The following is a 13083-nucleotide window of genomic DNA, read 5'->3' as shown; positions in this document are numbered from 1 at the left end:
CTTTTGTTCTGTCTAACCAGGTCAGCTATTGGGGTGCTTCTGCTTGCAAGAAATTCCAGTGCAAAAGGTGGTTTAATTCCTAATTGACAAAGGATTTATCTTGCCCTTTGTAGCAGACAGCACCTCCATTCTTCTCTATGGTAAATTGTGTTTCTTTAAAGACACCATTTGTCTTTTACTAGCAGCTGCTGTTTCTCACCAAAAAAAGACCTACATAACTAAACCAGTAAAAAATATGAAAGAGGAAGCTGGTTTTTTTAAAGAAAAGGTATAACCACAAAATACATCAGTAAAGAGCAACATTGGGTTGGAAGTGAGAAGTGCCAGTCCCCCTGTCAGTCCCTGTGCAGGCACTGGCTGAACTGTTGGCTGTAGCAGCAGGTCCTACCCTCACACTTGCTGACCTTCCCAAGAAAAAAAATATAAAACCCCTGCTAATCCTTCACTCGATCCTCCCCAGCAGCCCGTAAGGAGTTTGTCAAATATCACACCTGTGCTACTGACATTCTTCCTAGAACAGAGTTCTGTGTACGAGACGTAATAAATTAGTTTTTATATTGGGCACGAAGGGAGAGTATGAAAAAAGGACATATATGCAGGCTCCAAAATGAGTGTGTTTGCTGAAGCTGTTAAGTGAGAGGACCTTCCATCTCACTACTTGCATTGCTCTTGAAATATCCTGGAAAGAGTGACACATGGCTCTGCCAAGCTGTCCTGCAAAGTAATTTCACATGTGAGACCCATAATCCTTGCATCCAAAAGTAATGAGGAAGTCATCAGTTCTGCATCTGGACAGCCCACCCTGAAGCAATTGCATTTCTGTTTCCACAAACACTTGAATCTGTCCTTTCTGGTTGCCCTGTTGGTTCAAGACGGCTTGCATTCTTGATAAAAACAAAAGGATTTAGGCCACCATTAGAAGACTGAGGATTAATATTCCTAGAGGTTAGTCAAGCTTGCCAAGTATATCACCTTCTTTTAAGTTCCCCTAGTGGAGTTTTTCAAATGAGTTGTAGAGATTGTCCATTGTACTGTTGATTTGAAATGTGTAAACCAAGCAACGGGCTGAGAAATAAAAAATGGATCAGTCCTTCAGAAAACACCATAGTGGGAAGGCAGAAGGTCAGCCATGAGCCAGAGTCCAGAGACCAGAGTCATTAGGCAAAAATAACACTGATGTCATCATGTCATTTAAGATTTCCCAATCGAAGAAAAATCAAGGGTTTAGGAGGCTTTTCTTGACACATAAATAATGTCATCTTTTAAAGAACTGGGTAATAGAGAAGAGCAACGTGTTTAGATTTTCTTTCACGGAGACTGTGAATTTGTTCCTTATCCCACTGTTGTGAGACAAAATACCCATGAAAAGTCAGATGTCTGATTGGTGTGTCATAACACACACAGGATGGCTCAGTTTCCAAACTGGGGCCTTTATAAACTTTTTCTGCCCCTATATGAAAAGGTTCCTGTTACGTGGGAAGTAGCTGTCACCTGATGAGTCTTAGTGCTGGCAAGCTGCTCTTTAGAGAAGCCAATTCCCCGCTCACAGGTATTGAACTGACCTCAGTTGCATGAAATAATTAATTTTTTGCCATTAGGAGCATGTCTTCAGATAATCATCTTTATAAATATCTCTGTAAGTAAAAATCTCTAGATATCTTTTCTGCAGCAAAGGGCAGAAACAACAAGTTGAGTATAACAGTTCCTTCAGGAGTGTCAGGACTAGTTTAGTAGCTGGCAGTACCTCTAGATACATTCCCAAACCAGCAGGAGTTCAGCTTCCTGTTACACTGAGCTGCTCGCACCAGGAGTCAGCCTGCACACCACACGGAGCGTGTCCCAGGAACATGCTTGGCCTGGGCACGACCTGCACAGCAGATGGACACCATCTCACTAACCCCCTCCCTCTCACTTTCCCTCTCTCTTTGCGTGTAGTTATTTTTAGATTTCACGGGTTAAAGCTTGGCCCTTCCGGACGCTTATACACACAGGGCAGGCACACACACATGCTGTAGATACTGCCACTGAGGCACGGGAGTTAGCCAAGAGATTACCTTGTTCCACATCAAGGAATAAATTCCAATTTCTTATCATGAATTACTGCCCTTCGAGATGATGCATGACGTGCTCAACCACGTGGAATTTTATTGCTTGCAAATTTGACTAGGAGACTTTCAACGGATAGAAAAAGCGGTTTACACAGCAACTTCCTCTTCTCTCCAATTTCCTTCCAGTTTGCAAGATCTTGCTTTCTTTCGACATTTGCTTTAAGCCAGATTCCCATGCCGTCCGCCATAAATGCAACGGTGGCTCAGCAAACAGCTGCTGGGTCAGTTCCCAGCCCTGCTACCAGCACTACAACTGAGGGTGCAGGTGGGGGCACCGGGGGGATTTATTCTGCCATTATAAGCCGCAACCAGCCCATTATCAGAGTAAAGGAGAAGACCTATGAAGAGCTTCACAGGAAGTGCCTGGAGAAAAACATTCTCTACGAAGATCCTGATTTCCCACCAAATGAGTCCTCCCTCTTCTATAGCCAGAAAATCCCCATCAAGTTCGAATGGAAAAGACCACGTGTAAGTAACGTGTTTGCTGAGTGCCTTTTACTTTTTGTAAATTAAAGTATTCACTCTGAGCTCACATTTTTTTCAGAAAGTTTATGTCAAGGAAGGAGGGGGAATAAGCTGAAAGTATATATAAATCAAAATGAAACTAACCAATTAAAAAAAAAAAAAAGATGGAATGAAATAGATAGGAAAAGAAATACAGAATTTAATTTTCTGCATAATTTTCTGGGGATATTCTTGACTGAAATTTCCGAAGAAAAATTCTCCTCATTCTGCAGCAAGTTATTGGGTTTGCTGAGGCTTAGTTTTTAAACACTACCGTATTTCACTTACAACTTTAATATTCTGCTGTTTTGCTAATCTGTGAAAAGGACAGGTTATGGTCTGAAACATGCTTTTTTCAGTTGTTTGTTCCCAGCATTGCTTGGCCAACTTGCAAAGGTTGTTTACCATATTATCCCCTTAACATGAGCATTGGTGTTTGACTCACTATGAGGACCCACTCCTGCCTACTAATCCCATTTCTTTTTCCCATCTTGTGGGCATTTCCCGGCCAGCCTGCCTCTTCTTTCCCACGCTCAGTGTCTCACAGGCAGAGGACTAATTCCTGAATGATCAATTGATTCCCAATCCCACTGCAGGAGGAGTTCTCCTTTGCCATTCCTGCTGGGTGGCTGCTCCCCTCCAGAGAAGCAGCCCCGGATGCTCCTCAGCCCCTGCCATCTCCTCTCCAGCAGTGAAGACATCGTTCTGGGGAGATTCTACAGCTCCCCCTCTCTCTGGCAGTCTTTGGCCTTCTTTCCTACATTTGCTGTATCCCCAACACCCAAATCTGTGCTTCAGTGGCAGAGTCAGTGGTGGTAAATAAAACAAACCACAGGAACGTAACTAAATAGCAAAAGACCTGGAGCTCTTGTGGGAAGCTGCTGCAGACACAGGGGAAGGCCATGTGCCACTGTCACAACAACAACGTGAGCAATGTGGGGGGAGCAACGTGACTCCCCCATCTGCCATGCCCTGTGCGTGTGTGCTCCGTCATTCCTTCATCATCACTGCAGCTGCACCAGCTGCTGGAAATATGTGTGAATGAGTTAAATGCAGCCACAAGTCAGTCATCTTAAAGGGATTAGTTTCCCCTATTTCTACGGAGAAGAAAGCGATAAAGGAGTATAATGGATGAGTGCCAGCACCTTGGGGCAGACAGACTGCAAATGTGTGCATGAGAAAGCATCACAATATTTTAAAAAGCACAATGTAACCTCAAACTTGTCTAATATAACAGCATGCACAGATCAAGCCTTTGTTTTTGGAAAGGTTCAGACTTCAGGGTCTCTATCCCAAAGGTTTTTTTCTAAGCCACTCACTAGAAATAAGTTTGGGAGCTATATACTTAGTACTCATGTAGGAACAACATGCTGGGGACTGTAGAAAGACTCAAAATACAACCTAAACATCAAAGCCAAAGCTGTCTGTGTTCTTTTTACACAAGTGTTCAAGTACCTGATGTGGTTCCAGTTGCAGGCAGAGCAGAGGCAGGAGATGCAGAGAGCTGCAGTCTGCACCTGCTGAGTACTGGGGTGCTGTGGGATCATGGATCCAGTTGGTCCTGACCCCAGTAGAGATGGCTTTCCTGATGGGAACACACTGGGCCGATTTATAGAGATACCTGTGCCTTCTATTGCAAATGTGTTTGTTTTAAACAGGTCATTGCTGTACCCAGGAGGTCCCCAAAGAGGAGACACTCAAGTATAACGCTTTCTTCTTTTATAATGTATCCCCTACATTGTCATCCATACCAGAACCACAAACCGAGACTTCTCTTGGGTGCTGATGCAAAAGACCTATATTTATTGGTGCTGATCTCAGACTGACCCAGGACTTTGCTTCATTGGACTTAGAGACTGTAGGTTATATGGCACCAGTAGGAGGACTTATCTGATAATATTTTATACACAATTAGCCACAATAGACACAACAGAACATCATAAAGTCAAATTAATAGGAACTAGTAATACTGGTCTAAAGAGTGTTTTGCTAAGAGATTAAAGCAATCATTGAAGCACCAAATGTAAAGATCTGACTGCACAGGCCATGTTTTGTAATAGTCTGTAAAGATATGAACAACTCCTGTTCTTATTGAATTGCAATAGCATTTTCTTGGCAAAGAAAGTGGCTAGCTTATAAACTATAGTCTTATAAAGTCGTAATTCTCAATCACTTTGAAATTCAGGTCAAACTTGAATTGAATCAGACTTGATAACGTATTCCGAAAGAAAACAAAATACCAGACAGTTCAGAAGTCCTGAGATAATATCACAACACTGGCTTCACTCTAGATCATTTCCCTGATTTCTATAGAATATTGTATATGCCACATACCCCTAGAAATACAAACAAGTGATCAACGTGCTCCAAAGATCTCATTCAAAACAGAGAGCTGGAAATAGGCAACCTGTTCCTGACTGCCTCTGGCTTTCTGAGTCACCCTAGTCATGCCACCTAACCAATTCATACCCAAGCTCCTCCTACCACAGCAGATCAATGTATTGAGATTATAATATACATTACATTTTAATGCTGGCTGTAAGTGAGCCTCATATGCAATGACATTAATCCATCTGGGAATGATGAGCGCAAGTTTTTCCAGAAGCTCCAAGTATAATTTGAGGAATCACAATGTTAATCTAAAGGGCACACATTTGCCAGTTACCAATGCTATAACCGAGCACTGATGATGGTGCCGTTCCTCAGCTGAATGGTGCTTCTCTGCTGTAGCTCTCAGCACACCGTGCTGACATACAGAAAGGTTATGCGTCTGCTTTTGCACCTGCGTGCTACAAGGACCCCACAGCAAGTCAGCCAGAGGGATGACACTCCCCTGATGCCCAGCTCTGAGCGGAGGCGCCTGCTGAGCCCGGTGCGGGCAGCTCCTCCTCCTACGTGTGGGCTGCCGGGGCCTGGCGTCTCCCCGCTTCCCCTGGCAATGGCCCTGCTGTGACTCGATCTTTGCCTCGAGACTCCTGCAATTACTGAGGTGGTGAGAGGTGTCCAGCCCCAGAGCTACTCCTGGCTCTCATGTCTCTGGCCCTACAGGCTTTTCTCTCTGTGGTTTGTGCTACCTGGAGGTCAGGTTCTCCCCCGCCTCCTCCCAAAATGATCGGCCTCTGCTGCTGTGAGGGCAGCCAGGGCACAAGGATTGGTCTTGTGCTTTACCGTCAGAAGGACGGCTGCTATGCAGGGCAGCTGTGAGCCTTGGCGTGGGGGTGGCGAGAAGGCCCCTGTAATTCTACCCAGCCAGTGACTGCCATGCCATGACATGAATGCACAGAGCAGACCTCCTGATACTCAACTTGGGCAAAAGCCAAGTGACAGCCCTGAAAGTTTCTCTGGGTAAAGACTGTGGGATTCATCCAGTGTTTTTGTTGAGAGCAGGCATGAATGTGGTTTAGGTACGTAGAGGGGAAATAAAATCCCCCTCAGTTAATGCATAATATTAAATCATTCACTCACCCATGGAAGGTAAGAGAAGCACAAAGGGCTGTTCTCACCTGCACCAGGTTATATCCAGCTCAGTGACGAGCTGTGCTCAGGTTTCTTAATGGCCTCAGCCTCCCACACCTGTGCTGCCTGCAGATGCTTCTCTCAGCTGGCGGCAGGAATGAGGTCACTGATCATTGGGAGGTGGGACAGAAGTCTGTATTATAACATGGTGCAGAGTACTGAGAGGTCCTGCTGCAGTCTTGTTTGGATCTAATGACACTAGGACATTAATAGGAAGGCTCTGCTGTGACACTGTGCTTTCAGATACACCATTGTCATTCTCCTTGCTCACAGCATTAACTGCCAGATTCAGTGAATTCCCTATGGTGATCCTCTCCATAGCCAAGAAGATCAGTAGGAGGGGCTTTCTTTTCATGATGAAAAAAAAAAAAATCAAGCCAGCAGACTAATGGATTTTGCTTAGAATGAAAATGCATTAGTCAGATCATCTGCTGCACAGGTGTGAAGCTGTTTGAATTTAGTAATCGCAAAGTTTGTGGCAGTACCACAAAGATGGTGTTTAGTGCCACCAAGGCAGGACTTTCAGATGGGGATAACTCAGCTCTGAAACTCTAAAACCAGCTTGATGTCTGACAATGTCCAGCTCTGCCTCAAAGTCTGCAGCACAGCCATTTAATAGCATGGTCTAGATCATGAAAGGCCCAAGGGAGGAACAGGAGCCTACAAATTATCTTAGGCCGGTCAAAGAAGGTGCTTCCTCTACTTGATAGGGTCACTTCAGGGAATTTACTTAGAATGCCATAGTTTATTAACAGCAGTTTTTAAAGGAATGAATGCCTTTTGCTGCAACAGTATAAGCTGACTGAAGGATTTTGCCTGACACAGAAGAAAAGCTAATGAAAAATGTAACAGAGGTCAAGAGCCATTTTTAGTTGCATGCTGCCCTTACATTTTCCAGTCCTTCCTTCCAACTGACTCATAAGTAGCCTTTGCCCAGAAAGCAGCACTACTAATGTTTTTTTTGCTGATTCTCTGTCTCCCTTGCTGTAACCTTGACTCTTTGTAATGAAATTACAGTCTGAACTGAATCAACCTGGTGAACACAAGGGTCCTTTGGATAGTACCAAGGCAGTCTGAGGCACTCACATCAAAAGAGACTCCTTCTAGATGAGTTGTTGCATCAGTGAAGTGCAAGCTATTTGGATTCTCTGTGATAACTTGACCTAAGAGATGAATGGCAATCCCTCCCTCAGCCAGGAAGTCTGGAAGGACAGAGCTGCCACCTGCATCTTGAACACCAGGTCGTCTGACTCTGCTGGCTGACTACTTCTCATCAGCCTTGGAAGACCTTGAAACCTTTCCCTGTAACTTTGGCTGTTCTCAGCACAACTGGCACAGCCAGAGGAAAACTAGGGTAATACAATATTAAAAGTGTATCCACAGCGTGCTAAACGCACCTGGACACCATCAAGAAATGCAAGAAAAGCATTGCTGTCATGGCTAAATCAGTCCATATAGCAACTGTATGATTCTTTCCTTTGCATTCCTTTACCAACCATCCTCCAAAGCAGATGAGCCCAAGATGCAATAAATAAACAATCATTGCTGTACATTGAATATTTGGAAACACTTAGGCACCATCTAACTACCTTCATCTAAAACACAGATACAGCATGCTGGATTTCAGAGCTTCTAACTTCAACAGGAGCAGGATCAAGCTAAAATACAGTTAATAGAGGTTGAAAAAACACAATCCAAAACCCTGGCATCTCACAGCTAGATTTCAGGAGAGCACCACAGGAATGTGAGGAAGAATATTTTCAACAAAGCAATTGGGTGGAGAAAAGCATGAAGGCATCTCAAACAGCTGCCTTGACAGAACTGAACCCCAGGACAGCTGACTGAGGCCCAAAATAACAGGACAATCCCTCCATTCTTTCTGTCAAGGAGAGTAAGGAGACTCCTAGGGGGAGCCAGAAGCTGGTCTCTCTGTCTGGCTATATGACCAATCCAAATATTTACATCACAGCAACTCTGCCAATTACTGTGAAGGAGCAAAAAAGTGGGCTCAAGCCAAGTGAAACTACTGGACCTGAAACGTGAGTCTGGGAAACTCCAGAGCTACCCTGATGCCAAAGGAAAAAAAGCTGTAGATGGCAGAGGTAGCATCAGCTGCTTGTACTGCCACACAAGCAATTGTCACTTGTTTCTTCTTTCCCCTTCCCACTCCAGCCCTGCATCTTCCAGCAGATCGGGTGCTTTGACTACACTTTGTCTTCTTCCCCATTTGCAGCTGCTCAGGAAAGTGGTCCTCGGTTGCAGTATCTTTCTTTCCTTACCCTCACAAGAGATGGGTCCAAAAGTTAACTGTCGTCTTTCTTCCCCATACCACGTATTTGAGTATGAGAGGTGGGATAAAGGAAGATTTTTTCTTTTTCTTTTTCTTTTTTGTACCTACTTCTTCCCTTGGCTTTCCTATACGCCAAGGTCCTTTGTTCCATACAAAAGAACTTCTGTGTAATCCTGCAATAGTCCCACCTCATTTGCTGGTAGTTTCTACATAGTCCTTCCCCCTCTACAGCAATTCCTTAATTATTTATGCCTGTACAGCATCTTGTGCCCATTCTGTATTAGTATAAATACTGACAAACCAAATACATTGTGCTAAGTGCAGGACAAAAGAAGAGCTTCATGTCCTCAGAGACAGATGATATCTGTATACATTTCTGAATGCAGCATTGGCAATTAAATACTGCAACAGGGGGACAAAAATAAAATATCTTAAACAGCAGTTGATTATTCCTGAGAATTAAAATTTGTCCAGGATCAAATATTTAAGGAGGAATATTACTGGGGTTCGTTCCTGATACAATGCATTCTTCAACCCTATTAGTGCCCTGACATATTAGTTAATGCAAATCGTACACCTTAAACCTGCAGTCATTTTTAAAGAATTTAATCTGATCCCCTGATGCTTTTTCTACTGACTGGCTCTCCTGTCTCCTCCGGTGTTGTTTGTCTTTTGGTTTTTGGTTTTTTTTTTTCATTATTGTGTAGAAATATATTTTTCACCATTCTTCTCATTTTAATGTGTTTGCCCCCATACAGAGGGAGCCCCCCAGGTTAGCTATTAGACCCTATAGATACATGGAGAAAACTCTGGCTGAAGTCTGGAACATCCAGATTGCAAAACATTTTTGTAGTGAAACTCTGCAGTTGAAAACTCTGCAAGAGATTTTGATATCCACAAACTATCCTACAGGAAAGCATTGTCCTAAGACAGCCTTTATTTCTGTGGCAAACAGGCATAATAGTGCATGTCTTTCCTGCTCATCCATCTGTTTATATTTTGCAGGAAATCTGTGAGAATCCACGGTTTATTATTGGTGGAGCCAACAGAACAGATATCTGCCAAGGAGAACTAGGTATGAAATTCTTACGACAACTCTGCTCTTTGTAAAGTCTGCATCATTTAATTTTCCTTTGCTTCCAAGGTGCTATTTGAAATCCTCTGTCTCAGCATAACACTACATATCTACTGATTCCTTCTCTATATAGAAAATCATTGATATCTGCCTAGTAGCAATTTAAGGAAGAACTGTAATCAAAAGATGCTTTGCAAACTGTTTTGCAAATATGTAATGAGTGTGTTAGAAAGCACCATTTGGCCTTCCTTTTGGGCGTTTAGGAGGGACAAAATTAGTTAAGAAAAGTATAAGAGATAAAGAGAAGGAGTTACCTGACTGAGAGAAAAATCTAATCAGCTACTGTTGTATTTTTTCAGTTATTTAGTCCTGTTATTTCCATACAGGAGCTTTTGAAGGCCTCTAAGTGTGCCTTATACTCAAAGACAACCCCTATATTGAAGACCTTAAGCTCAGATGCTCAAAGACTTTGATATATAGAGCCTCTACTTAGGTACAAGTGACGCACGTCGTCCAGGTGACACTCACCTGGGCTGCCTTGTAAAGTCATTCCCCACTCAGCTTTCCCATGTTTTTCATGGTTTTATAACTTCTCCTATGACATTTTTCCTGAGCTATTACATCCTAATACATGTTAATCTTTTCATTTAAGTGTTGTTCTGTACTTCTGACTATCCCTATCACCTTACCAGTACTTTTTAAAAAATGTATTTAAAACTGCCTTTCTTTTTGAGGTGAGCAGAACTTCACAGGTGCCAAGGTGTGGATGAATTTATGTGCATAGTATGTTCTCTCTTTTGTCTTCTATTACTTCCCCAGTTACTCATAGCACTGTTTACCTTTTTGACTTCTGCTGAACATTGGATAGTTTAGAAAACTACTGTTCACAGTGGACCCCACATCCTTCCTAAGGGGAAATAGGTAACTTAGAATTTACTGCTACATGTATAGAGTTGGCTTTCCAAAATGTATACGTATATGTATTTCTATATGTTTTATCACTCCACCAGTTTCATAAATTTGTTTTACAACTCTCTGCAATCAGGTTTAGTTTTCACTACCTCATATAATTCTCTCACCCCACTAATTCACACTGCTCAGGCAAGCTTACCCCATAGCCTCTCTTACAGTAGCAGCTAGGGTGAGTTAATTAAGGGTTGAGGCATCCTTTGCTGAGCACAGAGGTACTATAGGAGAAAGTCACTTTCCCAGCAGCAAACTTGTGCAAGAGTCTGAAGGAGGAACTGAAAAGCACTGAAGGAGACAGTGTTCACAACAATGGAGACACATTCAAAATAGGAAAATGTGTCAGAGCAATGAAGCAGGAAAGAGGCCCCACAGAATGATGGTTGGAACAGTGATCTATCTTGAGAGCGGAAAATGAAAACAAGAGGCTGAACCTCAGCTGTACACAGCTCCACATGGGAGAGAGTTATCTCTCAGCTGGTCTCTGTCCTAAGCTTGGAAGAACAACTAATGTGGCAAGTCAGATAGCCATTCCCATGAGACAGGGAATTCTTAACACAGGTAACAGTGCTCATCAGATTTTAGGCTTTTTCTAAATTACAGAGAACATCATCTATTTAACAGGCATGTATCTGGCCATGAATTATGCCAATGAGCATTTCCAGAGTGCAAATAAATTAGTGCTAAAGTACTGCAGAATACATAGAGCAGAGCCCTCTCCTGAAATCCTCATGCTCTGCTGAGAATTAACAACTCACTTTGCAGGATCTCAGGTTTTCCCTTTGATTATATCTGCCCTGTCCCTACATTTTGTCTGCTGCTTCTGCTCGTTTCCAGGTGACTGCTGGTTCCTGGCTGCCATTGCTTGCCTGACGCTGAATAAAAAACTCCTCTGTAGAGTCATACCTCATGACCAGTCCTTCATACAAAACTATGCTGGCATCTTTCACTTCCAGGTGAGTCCCGTCTTCTAGCAGGAAGCAGATGTAACAGTATTTACCCGTGGGAGGGCTCAGCTCTGTGCGTGCTCTTCCGTCCCACTTCTCCAACCTTTGAAAACATGAGTGACAGTGGGGAAGGAAGAGGGATTGAATTGCCTCACCCCAAACTCTTCCAACAGCTCAGTCACAGAAGGACCAGCCCATACAGGCAATGAGTATTAACCCACCAAGGACGCATTTGCAGATCGCTGTGTCCTGCATGTAAGGGACAGCGACAGATGCCCTGTCCTGCCTTGCTGCTCAGATGCAATGCTGTAGCTGGCACAGACAAGCAGGTAGCTGGCCAAAGCATCTATTTTTAGTCCCACAAGCAGCTGCTCTGTCAAAAACAAGTTATTGAAGAACCACTTATTCAGAAAATATTGACTGCTTTCCACGTTTCCCTTGGCTCTCCTACGGGACTTCTCACTCTCCTGCATGTGTTGCCGGGGGGAAGCCTTCACTTTTTGCCACATGACGAAGCAGTTCATTTCCACATTTCTCCTCTCTCTTCCCCTCCCTGCACCAAATCAACCCAGGGTTTTGTTCTGTTTGCCTTTATTTAGTTCTGGCGCTACGGAGACTGGGTGGATGTCGTCATCGATGACTGCTTGCCCACGTACAACAACCAGCTGGTCTTTACCAAGTCCTCCCAGCGCAACGAGTTCTGGAGCGCCCTCCTGGAAAAGGCCTATGCAAAGTAAACCAACCTGCTGGACCGTGCCGGGCTCCCCGACCAGGCTTTGGCTGGGGAGGTGGTTGAACCACTGCGTACAGGTCCTATGATGAGCACACAGAGAGGCTCTGAATGTACTAGTACCTTTTCCCATAGATTCTCATGCCTCAGAATTGGGGAAGAGCTAAAGCATATTTTCTAGGGCGTTTTGCTGCTTATTCGAAGTTCTACACTTGATTCTCTACATATCTTCTCTTTTTTTTTTCTTTTTTTTTTTCTTTTTTTTTTTTTTTAGTATGTGCAGGTGCATGTTTTAAAACTTTTAACTTGTGGGTTACCAAACAGATGGTTTGTGGGGTACTTTTGGACATGTGTTTACATATCTATATTTATACACACACAAGATAGATATAAATATGTAGGTACGTATTTTTATCTGTGTAAAAGAGTATCTTTTTCTTCTGGCTTTCCAAGACTCCATGGATCATATGAGGCTTTGAAAGGAGGCAACACCACCGAAGCCATGGAGGACTTCACTGGAGGAGTCACAGAGTTCTACGAGATAAGGGATGCCCCTAAAGATATCTATAAAATCATGAAACATGCCATTGACAGAGGATCCCTCATGGCCAGCTCCATTGATGTGAGTCCATATGAACTTTGCAGATGAGACATAAAATATAGCAGAGGAGAGGGACCTTTTGATCTGTAATCAAATATATGGCACCTTTTGGAACTGCTTGGTTTAGTCCACATATAGCAAACATCTAGGAGATGGAGTAATCTCCCCTAGGCACCAGCAACTAGCAAATTGCAAGCACCAAAAGGGAAATGAGCAGAAGCAGAACATGGAGGTGGAGAGAAGGGGTGTGATCAGCAAAACCAGCACTCCCCACCTTCAGTGTCCTCCCCCAGTGAAATTAGATTAGTATGTGGGTGCTGCAACTCTGTTAAGACACAAATCTTCA

At 43.4% G+C, this 13083-nt stretch overlaps 1 protein-coding gene across 4 annotated transcripts in view; it reads left to right on the top strand.

Moving 5' to 3' along the window:
• Positions 1–1815: 1815 nt before the first annotated feature.
• CAPN3 (calpain 3) overlaps positions 1816–13083 on the top strand; it is a 30885-nt gene continuing 19617 nt past the window's right edge. For 2 of the 4 annotated variants that reach the window (XM_082057466.1, XM_082057465.1), the window contains exons 1-5: positions 1817–2576; positions 9424–9493; positions 11297–11415; positions 12006–12139; positions 12590–12758. In XM_082057466.1, the coding sequence (XP_081913592.1) occupies positions 2283–2576; positions 9424–9493; positions 11297–11415; positions 12006–12139; positions 12590–12758 (786 nt within the window). In that variant the 5' untranslated portion in view covers positions 1817–2282. Of the gene's footprint in view, positions 2577–9423; positions 9494–11296; positions 11416–12005; positions 12140–12589; positions 12759–13083 lie in introns of all 4 variants that reach the window. The other 2 variants (XM_082057464.1, XM_082057463.1) reach the window with 2 other exon arrangements.

This window comes from Streptopelia decaocto (assembly GCF_964273445.1).
Source record: "Streptopelia decaocto genome assembly, chromosome: 7".
In the NCBI taxonomy this organism is placed as follows: domain Eukaryota; kingdom Metazoa; phylum Chordata; class Aves; order Columbiformes; family Columbidae; genus Streptopelia; species Streptopelia decaocto.
The sequence above is the reverse complement of the archived record's forward strand: the minus strand, read 5'-3'. Positions and strand labels throughout refer to the sequence as shown.